The sequence below is a fragment of the Dendropsophus ebraccatus genome, chromosome 14, assembly GCF_027789765.1.
Source record: "Dendropsophus ebraccatus isolate aDenEbr1 chromosome 14, aDenEbr1.pat, whole genome shotgun sequence".
Taxonomy (NCBI): Eukaryota; Metazoa; Chordata; class Amphibia; order Anura; family Hylidae; genus Dendropsophus; species Dendropsophus ebraccatus.
Genome location: NC_091467.1, coordinates 48460021 through 48472313, shown reverse-complemented (window position 1 = coordinate 48472313; position 12293 = coordinate 48460021). Strand labels below are relative to the sequence as shown.

At 41.2% G+C, this 12293-nt stretch overlaps 1 protein-coding gene and 1 long non-coding RNA gene across 3 annotated transcripts in view; one reads left to right on the top strand and one right to left on the bottom strand.

Moving 5' to 3' along the window:
* The window catches only part of LOC138773116 (uncharacterized), a 201354-nt gene that overhangs the window by 131425 nt on the left and 57636 nt on the right, over positions 1 to 12293 (top strand). The window lies entirely within an intron of this gene.
* The window catches only part of MYT1 (myelin transcription factor 1), a 51805-nt gene that overhangs the window by 7283 nt on the left and 32229 nt on the right, over positions 1 to 12293 (bottom strand). The window contains exons 12-19 of one of the 2 annotated variants that reach the window (XM_069954089.1): positions 11092 to 11297; positions 10544 to 10813; positions 9998 to 10152; positions 9205 to 9306; positions 7239 to 7301; positions 7055 to 7123; positions 4364 to 4426; positions 2471 to 2554 (exon numbers count right to left, since the gene is read on the bottom strand). In XM_069954089.1, the coding sequence (XP_069810190.1) occupies positions 2471 to 2554; positions 4364 to 4426; positions 7055 to 7123; positions 7239 to 7301; positions 9205 to 9306; positions 9998 to 10152; positions 10544 to 10813; positions 11092 to 11297 (1012 nt within the window). The remainder of the gene's footprint in view (positions 1 to 2470; positions 2555 to 4363; positions 4427 to 7054; positions 7124 to 7238; positions 7302 to 9204; positions 9307 to 9997; positions 10153 to 10543; positions 10814 to 11091; positions 11298 to 12293) is intronic. The other variant, XM_069954090.1, reaches the window with a different exon arrangement.

Below are 12293 nucleotides of genomic sequence, written 5' to 3'. Positions count from 1 at the left end.
TGTAAATCTGGGCTGCTCTCTTTTTGTCAGATCATAAAATAGTTGGAGGCAACAGATTAATAGTATATTGAGCTGCAGAATCAGGTAATACTCTTCTGAATGACGTCATACTCCTTTTAGCCTTTCTACAGATATATGAACTAATGTATACCCTAATAGCGATCAGTGGGGGTCCCAGCTCACACATTTCTTTTCCTATTGGTTTTTGACATGGAAAAACTAGGATGACAATTCCATTTTGTGTCTTGCTATACTTGCTGCAAATTATTTTAAAAAAAAAATCTTCTCTGAAGCTGAAGGAAAGGCCTGATATAATATCTTTCTAAAAAAAAAAATGCTGATTTTGATTTTAATTGTCTGTAAATGCAGCACAATTTTCTTCTAATATCCTCACCAGCAGGAACCACCAAAAATTCATAAGAAAACTGTGTGTTCCTACATCGAGGAGCAAATTAGCGAATCCTCCGGAGAGAGGGCCTGCTTCTCTATCACACCTTTATGGCCCTTATGCTACTTGCCTTCTGTGGCTAATATAACTTTCATTACATCTCTGCAATAGTATTAAACAGTGTCAAACATCTGTCTGCTCCTTGTTAACCCCTTGGAGGATGAACACGCAAATGAAAGCGGAAAGGCCGCTTGACGTTGGTTTTTGCCATTTGTGATAATTGTATAGAGTGGGATTTGGTTTAACATCTGCTGTAGTTTATTTGAAGAATGATTAACACAGTGATGGATCCTGAATTGCACTTCTCTCAGTGGGTGGCAGCAGAGCTCAGCCTTGTTCCAGGCAGCCAGTAAAACCCTGACAGAGCGGCAGAATAGCTTCCATTCCAGAATGCTTAGCTCAACTGCTGGGGGTAACTATTGATAGAAGACCAGTTGCCTACCACCCAGTGACAATATGCACTTTGTAGCCACAGGAGATTATAAATATGTCGCCGTTGCGCAACACTTTTACCATAGTGACTGTTGCTCGATGCCAATGGGAGCTGGCATTTAAATGCATTTCATTTTTCATTTTCTTCTCTGATCGCTCTTGGTGTACACAGTTCTTGCTAGATGCTTTTCAAGGTAACACCCCCATGAAGGGTCGGAGAATAAGTTACAATAAACTGACTATTCTATAGGGCTTGTTACAGGCTTACAAAAGGCCAAGGATATTGTTTCATATAATTCAAAAGAAATCTATTTCATATCCCTCTTAATATAATAATATACACTCGTTGAGTTTTTTTTTTTCCTCAATAGTCGTTTTGATGACTAGTAACCTTGGCACTTTTAAATGGTCAGTCCACTTTCTGTCTACAATGATAGATAACGTTCAGTCATCTGATGCCTGGAGAACTACTTGTATTGATGTGATGTTAATCACTACTTTAGTATGTTTAATATACCCCAAGGCCAGTCAGTACTCCAGTCAGGTGTTAATATAATGAAGGCTACATGGGTATCATTTATATGGAGTTTGTAGGGTTTCTCTTTGTTGTCTTCCTCTTACAACAATAATTGAGCACGCTGTATCTGGCTAACTGGCTATTGTTAACTGGTTAATGTTAAACGGGTTCTCCAGCGGGGGGCTATTTTGGGATGTGGCCGGGGAGGAGGTGGCTGAGAGAAAAGACGTCCACTCACCTCCCCGGATCCAGCGGCGGGTCCCGTATGGCGCAGATGGCGCAGATTTGAAGCTGCAGATTCAAAGCAAATCAATTCTGGACCATCAAATCTGCTGCTGATCTGTTGCAGATCTGCTGCAGATTCAAATCTGCACCTTCAAATCTGCAGCAGATCTGCTGCAGATTTGACGGCGCAGATTTGAAGCTGCAGATTCAAAGCAAAACAATTCTTGGCCATCAAATCTGCTGCGGATCTGCTGCAGATCTGCTGCAGATTCAAATCAGCGCCATAAAATCTGCTGCAGATCCTGTACGTGTGAACGCACCCTTTGGCACTTGTTTCTTATGGTGCGTTTACACAGAGAGATTTATCTGACAGATCTTTGAAGCCAAAGGCAGGAACAGATTATAAACAGGGAACAGGTCATAAAGGAAAGACTGGGATCTATCCTTTATTCAAATCCATTCCCGGCTTTGGCTTCAAAAATCTGTCAGAGAAATCTGTCTGTGTAAATGCACCATTAGACCCGCAGCACAGTGTCACCCTGTAGCCACAATGTGTGATAATCCGTATGGGAGCACTACAGGTAATCATCACCATTGGGTGAGGTTAGTTGATAGACACAGCAAAATCTGCTTTTGCTTTGATAAAGTTTCCTCAGTGATGTCATTGATTCATTATGGTGTGTTTGTTGCAGCTGACACCATGGTTGCCTTCAGGGTATTTCAGTGATTTGTACATAAACCAATTACAAACACTTTTCACTTGCAATCACTGTACATGTTTTTTTTTTTTTTTTTTTGCTTAAATAGATTCTTATATTCTTCCCATCACATGTTCAGGTTCTACTCACTTCATTAGCTCCGGGTCGTCCTTGTCATCCTTAGTGGGTGTAACTTTCATTCCGCTTTTCTTGGCACGAGGACAGCCTGACAAGCTATAAATTCATAGAAGAGGATGTAATTACTGCCATATGTTTGGTTCGAATACACAGTACAACCTATTCCTGGACTGTTCACCTGACTGGCCTCTGTGCAGCTAGATTGAAAGCGTGATGGCAAACAAACCCAGAAAATGAAGCAAAGCCAAGTCCCCTGGGGCAATTATACCCATCGCTCGATGAAAAACAATTATGCTGAGAATTATGCTATTTCCAGGAACAACATTAATGTATAAACATGTTACTTGAAAGGATTTGATCTCTAAGGCTTATGGCCTGCAGTGATAAAGTATAAGCTGCGACATCTTGGCCATTCTGCACAGTTTTTGATGTGGAATTTTAGTGTGTGTGAACACGCCCAAATGTGTGACATAAACTATAGTATACAGTGACAGGCAAAGAAAATATTTTTGTAAAATTCATCAGCTACACTAATAAGAAACTTTCCATAGATTTGCTTATTTGCATGTGTTATGCTGCTTTTACAAGGAACGATTATTGTTCGAATTTTCGCAATAACGATGGCATTTGAGCGATAATCGGCTCATGTAAACACAGCAAACGATCAAGCGACGAGCGAAAAATCATTCATTTTGATCTTTCAACATGTTCTCAAATCGGCGTTCGCTAAAAATTCGCAGATCGCTTCGTGTAAACAGTCTTTCAAAGATTTACCTTATGTAAAAGATGGGCCTAAGCGATCTTAAAAACTATCGCAATAACGATTTTTCTTACAAATTTTCTAACGATTTTCTAACGATTTATTCGTCTAAACGCTGATCGTTATAAAAACCAAATCGTTGCATCAAAATCGTTAAACGATCGATTGGGCGAATTATCGCTTTGTATAAACGCAGCATTAAGTCAATCACTAACTAAAGTTTTTATGTTGCTGCTTCAGTGGTCTGCACAGGTCTATGCTGTACAGCATTAGGCCATGTTCACACAACGTGTATTTTCGTAAAAGTACGGCCGTTGTTGCAATCGGCAACAATGGCCGTACTTTTTACGAAAATGTATGTTGCTTTGCCTTCAATGGAATCTCGGCCGGAGCGTATACACATAGTATACGCTCCGGCCGGGATCTCTCGCGGCGCCGTAGAAAACTGACATGAAACTGAAATGAAAAACCTGTCAGTGCACACTATGGATCGAGCGGCTCCGGATATACCCTCCATAGTGTGCAGTGAAGAGTTCTAGTGCGGGCGCGCACGGATGCGCCCGCATCAGAACTCTGCGGCCCTAAAGATCATCTTTTCAGATCGGCCGGTCTCTTACGTTGTGTGAACACAGCCTAAGGATGTAGGTGACATCATTGCTACAGCAAAGTAAACCACAGACCAGGGGTAGGGCCCCTTGGCTCTCCTGCATTTTCAAAACTACAATCCCCATCATGCCTGGACAGCCAAAGCTTTAGCTTTAGGCATGATGGGAGTTGTAGTTTTGCAACAGCTGGAGAGCCTAGGTTCCCTACCCCTGCCATAGACCAATGGGGACCACCAGAGCTTCTTATCTAAAGCAGCAGAGGATCTCAGGTTTTTTTCTTTCAGCTTTTAAATTCATTTTCATATATATCATTTTGAATTAGACTGCATTTCTCCTTGTAGTAGCGTATAGTCTATAAATATCCGACAAATAAACACCTTCCCGCTAACATTTTTAGAATGCCATTTTTTGCACACGTGACATGATGCAAGTCACAGAAAGACTTTGCCCTGTGTGGTTTTCTTGCTTAAATCAGTATGGGCCCTAGAAACACAATACAAGCTATAAAAAACTTAATAATTAATTCCCAGAGGCGCTCACCTCCGATGAGACGCATAATTCCCTGTAATGTGTCCGGAGCCATCACATCCTGGGGTAGGGCACCTGGAAAGAAGAAGAGACACATTATGAACATTGTAGAAATGTTGTAGTATTATTTCTGTCCTGGATGGGCTTCCATACAGATGATTAAAAGGAATGATTCCGTTAAATTAAGGAAATATTGTTAGACACATATAGTGAACCTGACGTCATACAGTATATCATTTATAGACAACTATAAGCTGGTCGTGTCAGAGAGTATGCCAACAGTTTAATGGCTTACTCATTGTATAAAGCTCTACAACTTTCTTATACATGTTTCAATTGAACCAAACACCTTTATAGACTCTATACACCTCACAGTTTGCTACAATTGGTATAGACGATACTCTGTAAGCTAAACACATAAGTACTGTAGCACAACATTGTTTTCTGCCGTGTATATTATAATGTATCAGACCACATGTTTAAAGTGACTCTGTACCCACAATCTGACCCCCCCAAACCGCTTGTACCTTTGGATAGCTGCTTTTACTCCAAGATCTGTCCTGGGGTCCGTTCGGCAGGTGATGCAGTTATTGTCCTAAAAAAACACTTTTAAAATTGCAGCCCGTGCCACACGGGAGTATCTGTGCCCTAACTTTGCTCCACCCCTCCGTCCCTCCTCCCCACCCTCTTCATCATTAGGAATGCCACTGGAACATTTTCTCCGTGCTGAACATGTCCTTAACGATCCAGCCCATGTTCCGTGCTGACACAGCTGATGAATAGGAGACAATCTGCCTGGAGCATTCCTAATGATGAGGAGGGTGGGGAGGAGGGACAGAGAGGTTGTGCCAGCCTAATGCATACGCAATGTAAGCCCCGACCATTAGGCACAGGGCTTCCAGTTTAAAAGTTGTTTTTTAAGACAATAACTGCATCACCTGCCGAACGGACCGCAGGACAGATCTTGGATTAAAAGCAGCTATCCGAAGGTACAAGCGGTTTGGGGGTCAGATTGTGGGTACAGAGTCACTTTAAAGTGAATCTGTGGAACCCATCTGCCTACTAAACTGGGCGCACCTCTAGAAAGATATCAGTTTGTTGCTTGGATCTGTGTTTTTATTTTCATTAAAAAGCACCTTTGTTTGGGCTGTGAATTGTGTCAAAGAGGCAGTACTTATTATACCTATGGCCACTACGTCTCACCGTGCTGTAAGCCTGCCCCCTGCTTAACCAGCCATGTACACTGCACACAGCACAGTGAGTTGAAGCAGTGCTAGGCCCAAGGAACAATAGGTTCTGCCTCTTTGACACCATTCAAAGCCCAAATAAAGGTGTTTTTTAATGCCTTCATTTATGTCTATCCAGTGGTGCCACCAGCTTTGTAGGTGGTAAGGGGGTCACAGATTGCTTTTAAGACTAGGTTCACAATTCCATCAGGACACCATGCGGAGCCCAGTCACAGAATCAGTTTGTGCCACAAAAGGGAGCCTGGCAGTCCAGTTATGAACAGACACTGACTGATATCTGAGATATCCCATTGAATTCAATGGGGCATGACTGCAGAACAGAAAACTACCCCTTGCAGGATTTTTTTTTGTCTGTGCAGGTCCTGCTAGCTAAACAACTTGTGATGGAGCTTCGATGAAAGTGTGAACCTAGCCCAAGATTGTTTAGCTCAAAGAGGATTATCTGGCCAACTGTATAAATAATTGTAGCAAACCATCAGCTGTGAGAAGCTCCAGGTCTGTATAGGTTTTACATCCTCAGTTTATCCTCAGCACTGGTGGGGAACTGAGGCACAAAGTATACAAGAAAGATGCAGAACAGTTGACTGTACAATGGTTAAGGGGGTTATCCAGAATTAGGAAAAACATGGCTTCTTTCTTTCAGAAACACTCTTTTCCTTAGGTTGTGTGTGGTTTGGCAGCTCAGTTCTATTCTAGTGAATAGAGCTGAGATGTAATAGCACACACAACCTGAGGATAGGTGTGGCACTATTTTTGGAAGAAAGCAGCTATGTTTTTATATCCTGGATAAGCCGACATCTGTTTTCAGATACACCTGGTAGAAGAAGTGGATACGTTGCTGTTCCCAGTATACTTGACAGCTCTATCTATCTAGTTATCTATCTATCTAGGTGATAATGAGCATTTTCAAGGTGCTAATACACACAGATATTAATCAACGTGCACCTCTACTTTTTTATACCATTGTAAGAATAAGGATGTTAAGGAGAATAAGCAGACGCCACAATCTGATGATGCTATGACACCTGCCTATCTGTTGCCACCTTGTACCCACAAGTAGGTAGTCTCCATTGTGTGTGACAGGTTACCTAACACAGTTGTCAGTTTTGTAATGCTGATAGCAGCCAGCAGGAGGCAGAAAGATGGGCATGCTCTAAACCAGCTTGCCATTGTCTACAAGTGAATATATACTTGACATCCATTCTGTAGCAAATAAGATAAGCAGGGTGGGCAAGGGGTGTAGAGATTAGCCCTAAAATGCAAAATCTGCTTACAGCTCAAATGACAGACACTTGTCGTAATCGATAGGTAATGTCTCTGTGTTTTCCCCACCCATTTTGAATGACCCGTTACAGCATTTGTTCAGCCTCAGCAGATTTTGACAAGCAGGGGGGGAGAGAAGAGGGTTAAGTGGGAAAAAAGGCAAGAGTAGCAGTTCAGCTCAGCGCAAACATACTTGAGATCAGCAGAGTGTGCAGCCATGAGGTTTCTGAGACTCTTGTCAGCAAGAGGGCAACCAGAAAGACTGAAAGAGAACAGATAGATAACTGGATAAGCCAAAAGAAAAAAAAAGAGGTGTGCGGGATAGTACTAAACAGCCTGCAAGCCAAAGCCAAAGGAGCAGTCAAGAGAGGTCTAACCTGCGGTGAGAGGCATAATTTCCAGTAATATGGCCGCTTCCGTCACATCCTGGTGTAGGGCAGCTGCGTGCAGAGAAAACGCAAAGTCAATAGAAAGCACTAGAGGCTTCAACAAAAATGGGTATATTCCTTATTCTGTATGGCAGACACTTTTATATCAGGGACCATCTATCCAATCTATATCTATATATCCAATAAATATCTATATCATTATCTATATATCTCCTATCTATTCATCCAATGTATAGCTATCTGATCGATCTATCTATCTATCTATCTATCTATCATAGGCTCTAGAGCAAATATCTAACATTATTGGTAGTAATACTTTCTATAGGATGCAGAAACCACTTAAACACATTTTCACTACTTCTTGTATGAGCTTCCAAGTTCCTAATATCACAATGTACGACCAGCTTAAGGACTTTTGTTTTGTAGTTCATTGCAGTCCAGATCAGTGCACTTTGGACATGTGTATTACATCTTAGCAGTAAAGATTAAAACCCACAAGTGTGTAAAGTCTGAAAGAATATCTTCCATGTGTGGGCTGGTTTACAATCTCAAGAAATCTTATAAGACAAATAGCAAGAGGAGAAGGGTAATACAAGCAACTTCGAATAACTTATTCTTTCTTTGGTTGTAACTGAAACTCTCAAACGCATCTAACTAGGACACAAAGTCGACCAGGGTCATTGTCTGTCATTCATCGTTTTCCGGGTGAAGACGGAGAGCATTAATCTTCACTCTATAGTTTGTCTTGTTTGCTTTGCTGCCATGCTGCCCATAATGTGTTAACAAGAAATAAGGTAGACAAGGGCTATATGCTTAGAGCCACTTAGTCATTAGGCACTCATCTCCACACACACCAAAATGGGACAGTTTACAAGATAAAAAAACACATACACAACACTAGAGATCAAGACAATATACACTTGTACCCAACCCATAAGGGCAATTCAACACCAACAAACATGTAAGGACTTCTGCAGTCTACTCGTGGGGGGAGGGCAAGGCAGGTGGCGTTCAAGGAGTAAGAACTCAAATTACTATTACATACAGCATGATGTTCTAAGATTCCAGGTCTCTGAAAGAAACAATTCCTCTACGTTCTGCAACTGTTTGTGCCATTAACCGACATGTCTACTATCATACATACAGATTCGTAATACGAAAACTCTGGGCTCTCAGAAAGAAGTACAGATGAAAAAGGAAACATCAATCATCCACAAAGCAACCTAAGAATATTTCCAGGGCATAGAAACCTTAGTAGGGCAATCATTTGGTTGCTATTTCTTTTTCTTTTGAAAAAACCTTTTACCAGTTTGGAAATATAAATAAAGGGAGAAATCACGATAAAGAAAGGAAAGATGAAATGTAAGTTTGTTATATTCACTTGTTGTGTATCTGTAACCTAACCTGTAAAACCAAACGTGTGGGCTTAAAAGTGGGTTTATTGGAACCCAGAGTAGGGCTCCAAAACAGGTTCATCGCATTCACCGCTCACAAGTTTCATGACACCTCTACAGACATATGTATCCCAACTTTCCAAAGAGAGAAGGGAACCAGCCACCATTTTACACCCGGACATTGTATTTCTTTCTACAACGTAAAGTTGGGGTAAGGTGCAAATAATTGCTGGCCTGTGGACCTCTTTTTCTGTATACACATCTCTTCCCAATTTTTTTTCCTGCCAATACTTTGCCTAACACTATCAAATTTGTAAAACACGAATCCTTCACTCTGGTAAACCTATATGAAAGGAGCACTGCAATTCATACATTTCAAGGGAATGTACCATAAAACCAAAAGTTTCCACCAGTTGTAAAACTGGACGACAATTATCTGATCCCAGCAATAATCTACCATATTCAGACTTTCCAAAATCAGTGATTCTCTTGGTCTGAAAATACATTCCCTCTGTTACTTATTTTTTTTATGCTAAGCGAAGGCTTAATGTAGAACTTACTCATTCAGGAGGGTTCCTGCTTTTTTTCCTCCATCGCCCCCTTTTGGACTTGCGCACCCCCCATCACGTATTGGCCGAATATCCCGTTGTGCAGCAAAATATCTGGGAAAATATTGGTTTCAAGTAAGTCCAACGGGAGGGCCGTGTTCTTAAAATGCCAGAAATAAAATGTACCCTTTGTCTGCACATAGTGAAAGCAGCAACTTTGTAGACTGAACAAATATTCATGGGATTGTGAAAGTGTTGAATATTGATTCAGGGCACAACGTGGCTGCCTGCGCAGTGTGTAGGCAATGGGCACACTTTAATGCAGGGGTACATCTGGGCAAAATGGGGACCCTTTATACATCTCAGGAAAACAAAGATACTGACTTACCTCTATAGGGTTGTAGGCTGGAGAAGAGATCTGAGAAAATAGAATATTTTCTCAGCTCTGCTCTCCAGCCTAATGCTTATGTATCGTGCCATGGTATTCTTACAAAGGAAAAACATTATACTCTAGCCCCAATGACTGTATGTTAACTGTGAGCTGATCTGCAGAAACTTGTTTGCTTCTAGATGTCACCTTTTCTCTACCGATATACACAACGAGGGATTTATACAATAAGTGGAACGCCAGTGTTGCCTGTATACCCACTTACCTGCCCTCCCAACAAGAGTATGTTATGTAATAACTGGATCCTTCAGTAAAGTTTTACACATTTCCCTACCTGACAAAATGTGTTCTGTGCTCAATCTAAGCTATTGTGTCTCTCGTACGTTAATAATTCACGTTATATTCCATTTTACTTACGTCAGCAGCTCTTTCTTGCTGTCCTTGGAGAGAAACTTGAGTTTGAAATTGCTGAGCGTCACGTCTCCAGGGTATTTACGGTCTTCAAAGTTCTCCTCCTGCATCTCTTGGTCATCCGCTTCTGATGAAGCAAAAGAAGCTCCAGCAGGTTCAGACTTTGAAGAAAAGTAGAGTTCACATTTTAATTTTTTAAAGAATATATATTAATGCCTGAAAGACATTACGGCAGCTAGAAAGAATTTATGGCAGTGCCCCCATGGTGAAATATAGTGGCGTTAATTATTTTCCTCTACTGAGTTTATCCACGTAATGTATAATTATATTGTTCTTCTACATCAGAACTCAGTTCAGACTGTCCAATTTTAGGAACTGTGGAAAGCCCTAAGGAAATGTGCCCCTCTGTACCAGCAGCCTTAGGACAGAAATAAACAATGCAATTGCTGCATCAGTCTCTACAGTAAACTCTACACCAAGGTACTATCATACATTATGTAACTTTAAGTAATCTCAAGTGATCATATGGAGTGTCATCCACCAGTAACATACTTCTTCAGGCTCCTCTTCACGCTGGCGATTTGGCTTGGTATAATCAATGGGACCATCCCAGTCATCCTGCCGAGAAGTCTGGCTGGATTGGGGTGAGGTCATAGTGCTACTTGTGGCACTGGTGCAATTTTGGCGTTGGGACTGGTCTGGAGACTTCATGCTGGGACTACTGCTGCAACTGCTGCTGCTGGGGAACGTGTTCTCCCTTTTCCGATGCTTGTTCATACTCAAGTCCAAAGTGCCATTCTCATCTACTTCGATGTCCATAGACTACAACCACAAACAAAAATGGAAGACATTGTATAAAATTTAGTGATTGAGTTGCACATTCAGCCACAAAGGAAGAATGATTTCAGTAACCACATGTGTAACTTTGATCTCTGCAGACCATTTTAGGTGACACTTAGAAAACTTTTATGGACATGCAGGACAACTCATAAGGTAAAAAGAAACACTGGCAACAGCATCCTGATTTTGTGCAATAAATTATAGTCTGTGATTACACTTCTAGCAGCAGGGGTTCACCAGATGATGAAGAAGGTACTCACTTTACTTGGCAGGTCCTGCTGCTTTGTACTGAGATTCTCTGGCATTTCCCAGCATCGTGTGGAAAGATTCAAGATGGCCGTTGCTGCCATGTGAGCAGCCTCAGCATCATGGGTATAATCAAAGCCAGAGGAAGAAGATGAAGTGCTTTTAACGTAGCTGCTGGATGGACTGTGACTTGGGGATGAGGCCTTTGGAAATGGTTTAGCTGTAGAGGAATAAACAGGCAACCTTGTTAGGACGTGGGTAGAATGGCACTTTAGCTAAATTTTTTTGCATCCTGTACTCCTTATAGGTCTATGAATTACATGATAGTTACGTGACCCAAGCAGATGTGCATTTTGGTACTGACACTCACATAAGTGCAAGTTTATTTTTTCATTAAATTTTACACCTAGAAATAGTTCACTAAACACAACATATCCTCACCAGGAAAAACCTAATGAATGGGATTATGAGCTACCCGAGCTGCTATGTGGCTTCTTTAAATCTCCTCCTGTGGGAAATTTAAACAGCGGGAAGATTCATCTTCAATTTGCTTTTACCTCCTCCATGAAGTTTTACATTTAATAAATCTTTCCAGCTCAGATGGATTTTCAGTCAGTGAATTAGAGAAGAAGAGCAGAGCTGGGACGGTTCACCATCCTCGCTGCTTTGCAAGAATTTATTTTGTCACTACAATTACCCAGAAAAATGCTCTGCAAATATTGTAAATGAGGCGATCTTATTCAGCGGGAGAATTATTTTTGCCGTGAAACAAATGACTTTTCCGTCAGTGCTAACCCAGGCTGTCAGCACCACTTCTCCAATTTGGCCTGTAGCCAACGTCATCATTCTGTGTGCTGTGTGGGTTCAGCAATAAAGGAGTAAGTCCCATTGTGCTGCAATAGCTGAGTCGTCTCTGAAGCATGAATGCTTTTTACTGAGCAGCTGTGTCAGGATTACACAAGGATCTTGGAAAGTAGGATTAGTTATGAGGGAAAGCCCTCTCGAGGCTACTGAGATCTACAAGCAGTTTTCCTAAACCTCCTCTTATTCTTTGCAATGCTCTAGAAAGAGATTCTGGCTGCAGATTACAATGTTATACCTCATACTCCTTAAAATGCGTCTTCTGCCTTCTATTTTTTTTAATATATATACAGTATTTGCTTTTTTATATATATATATATATTTATAAAACAGCACTTTTCCAGAAAGACAGGGA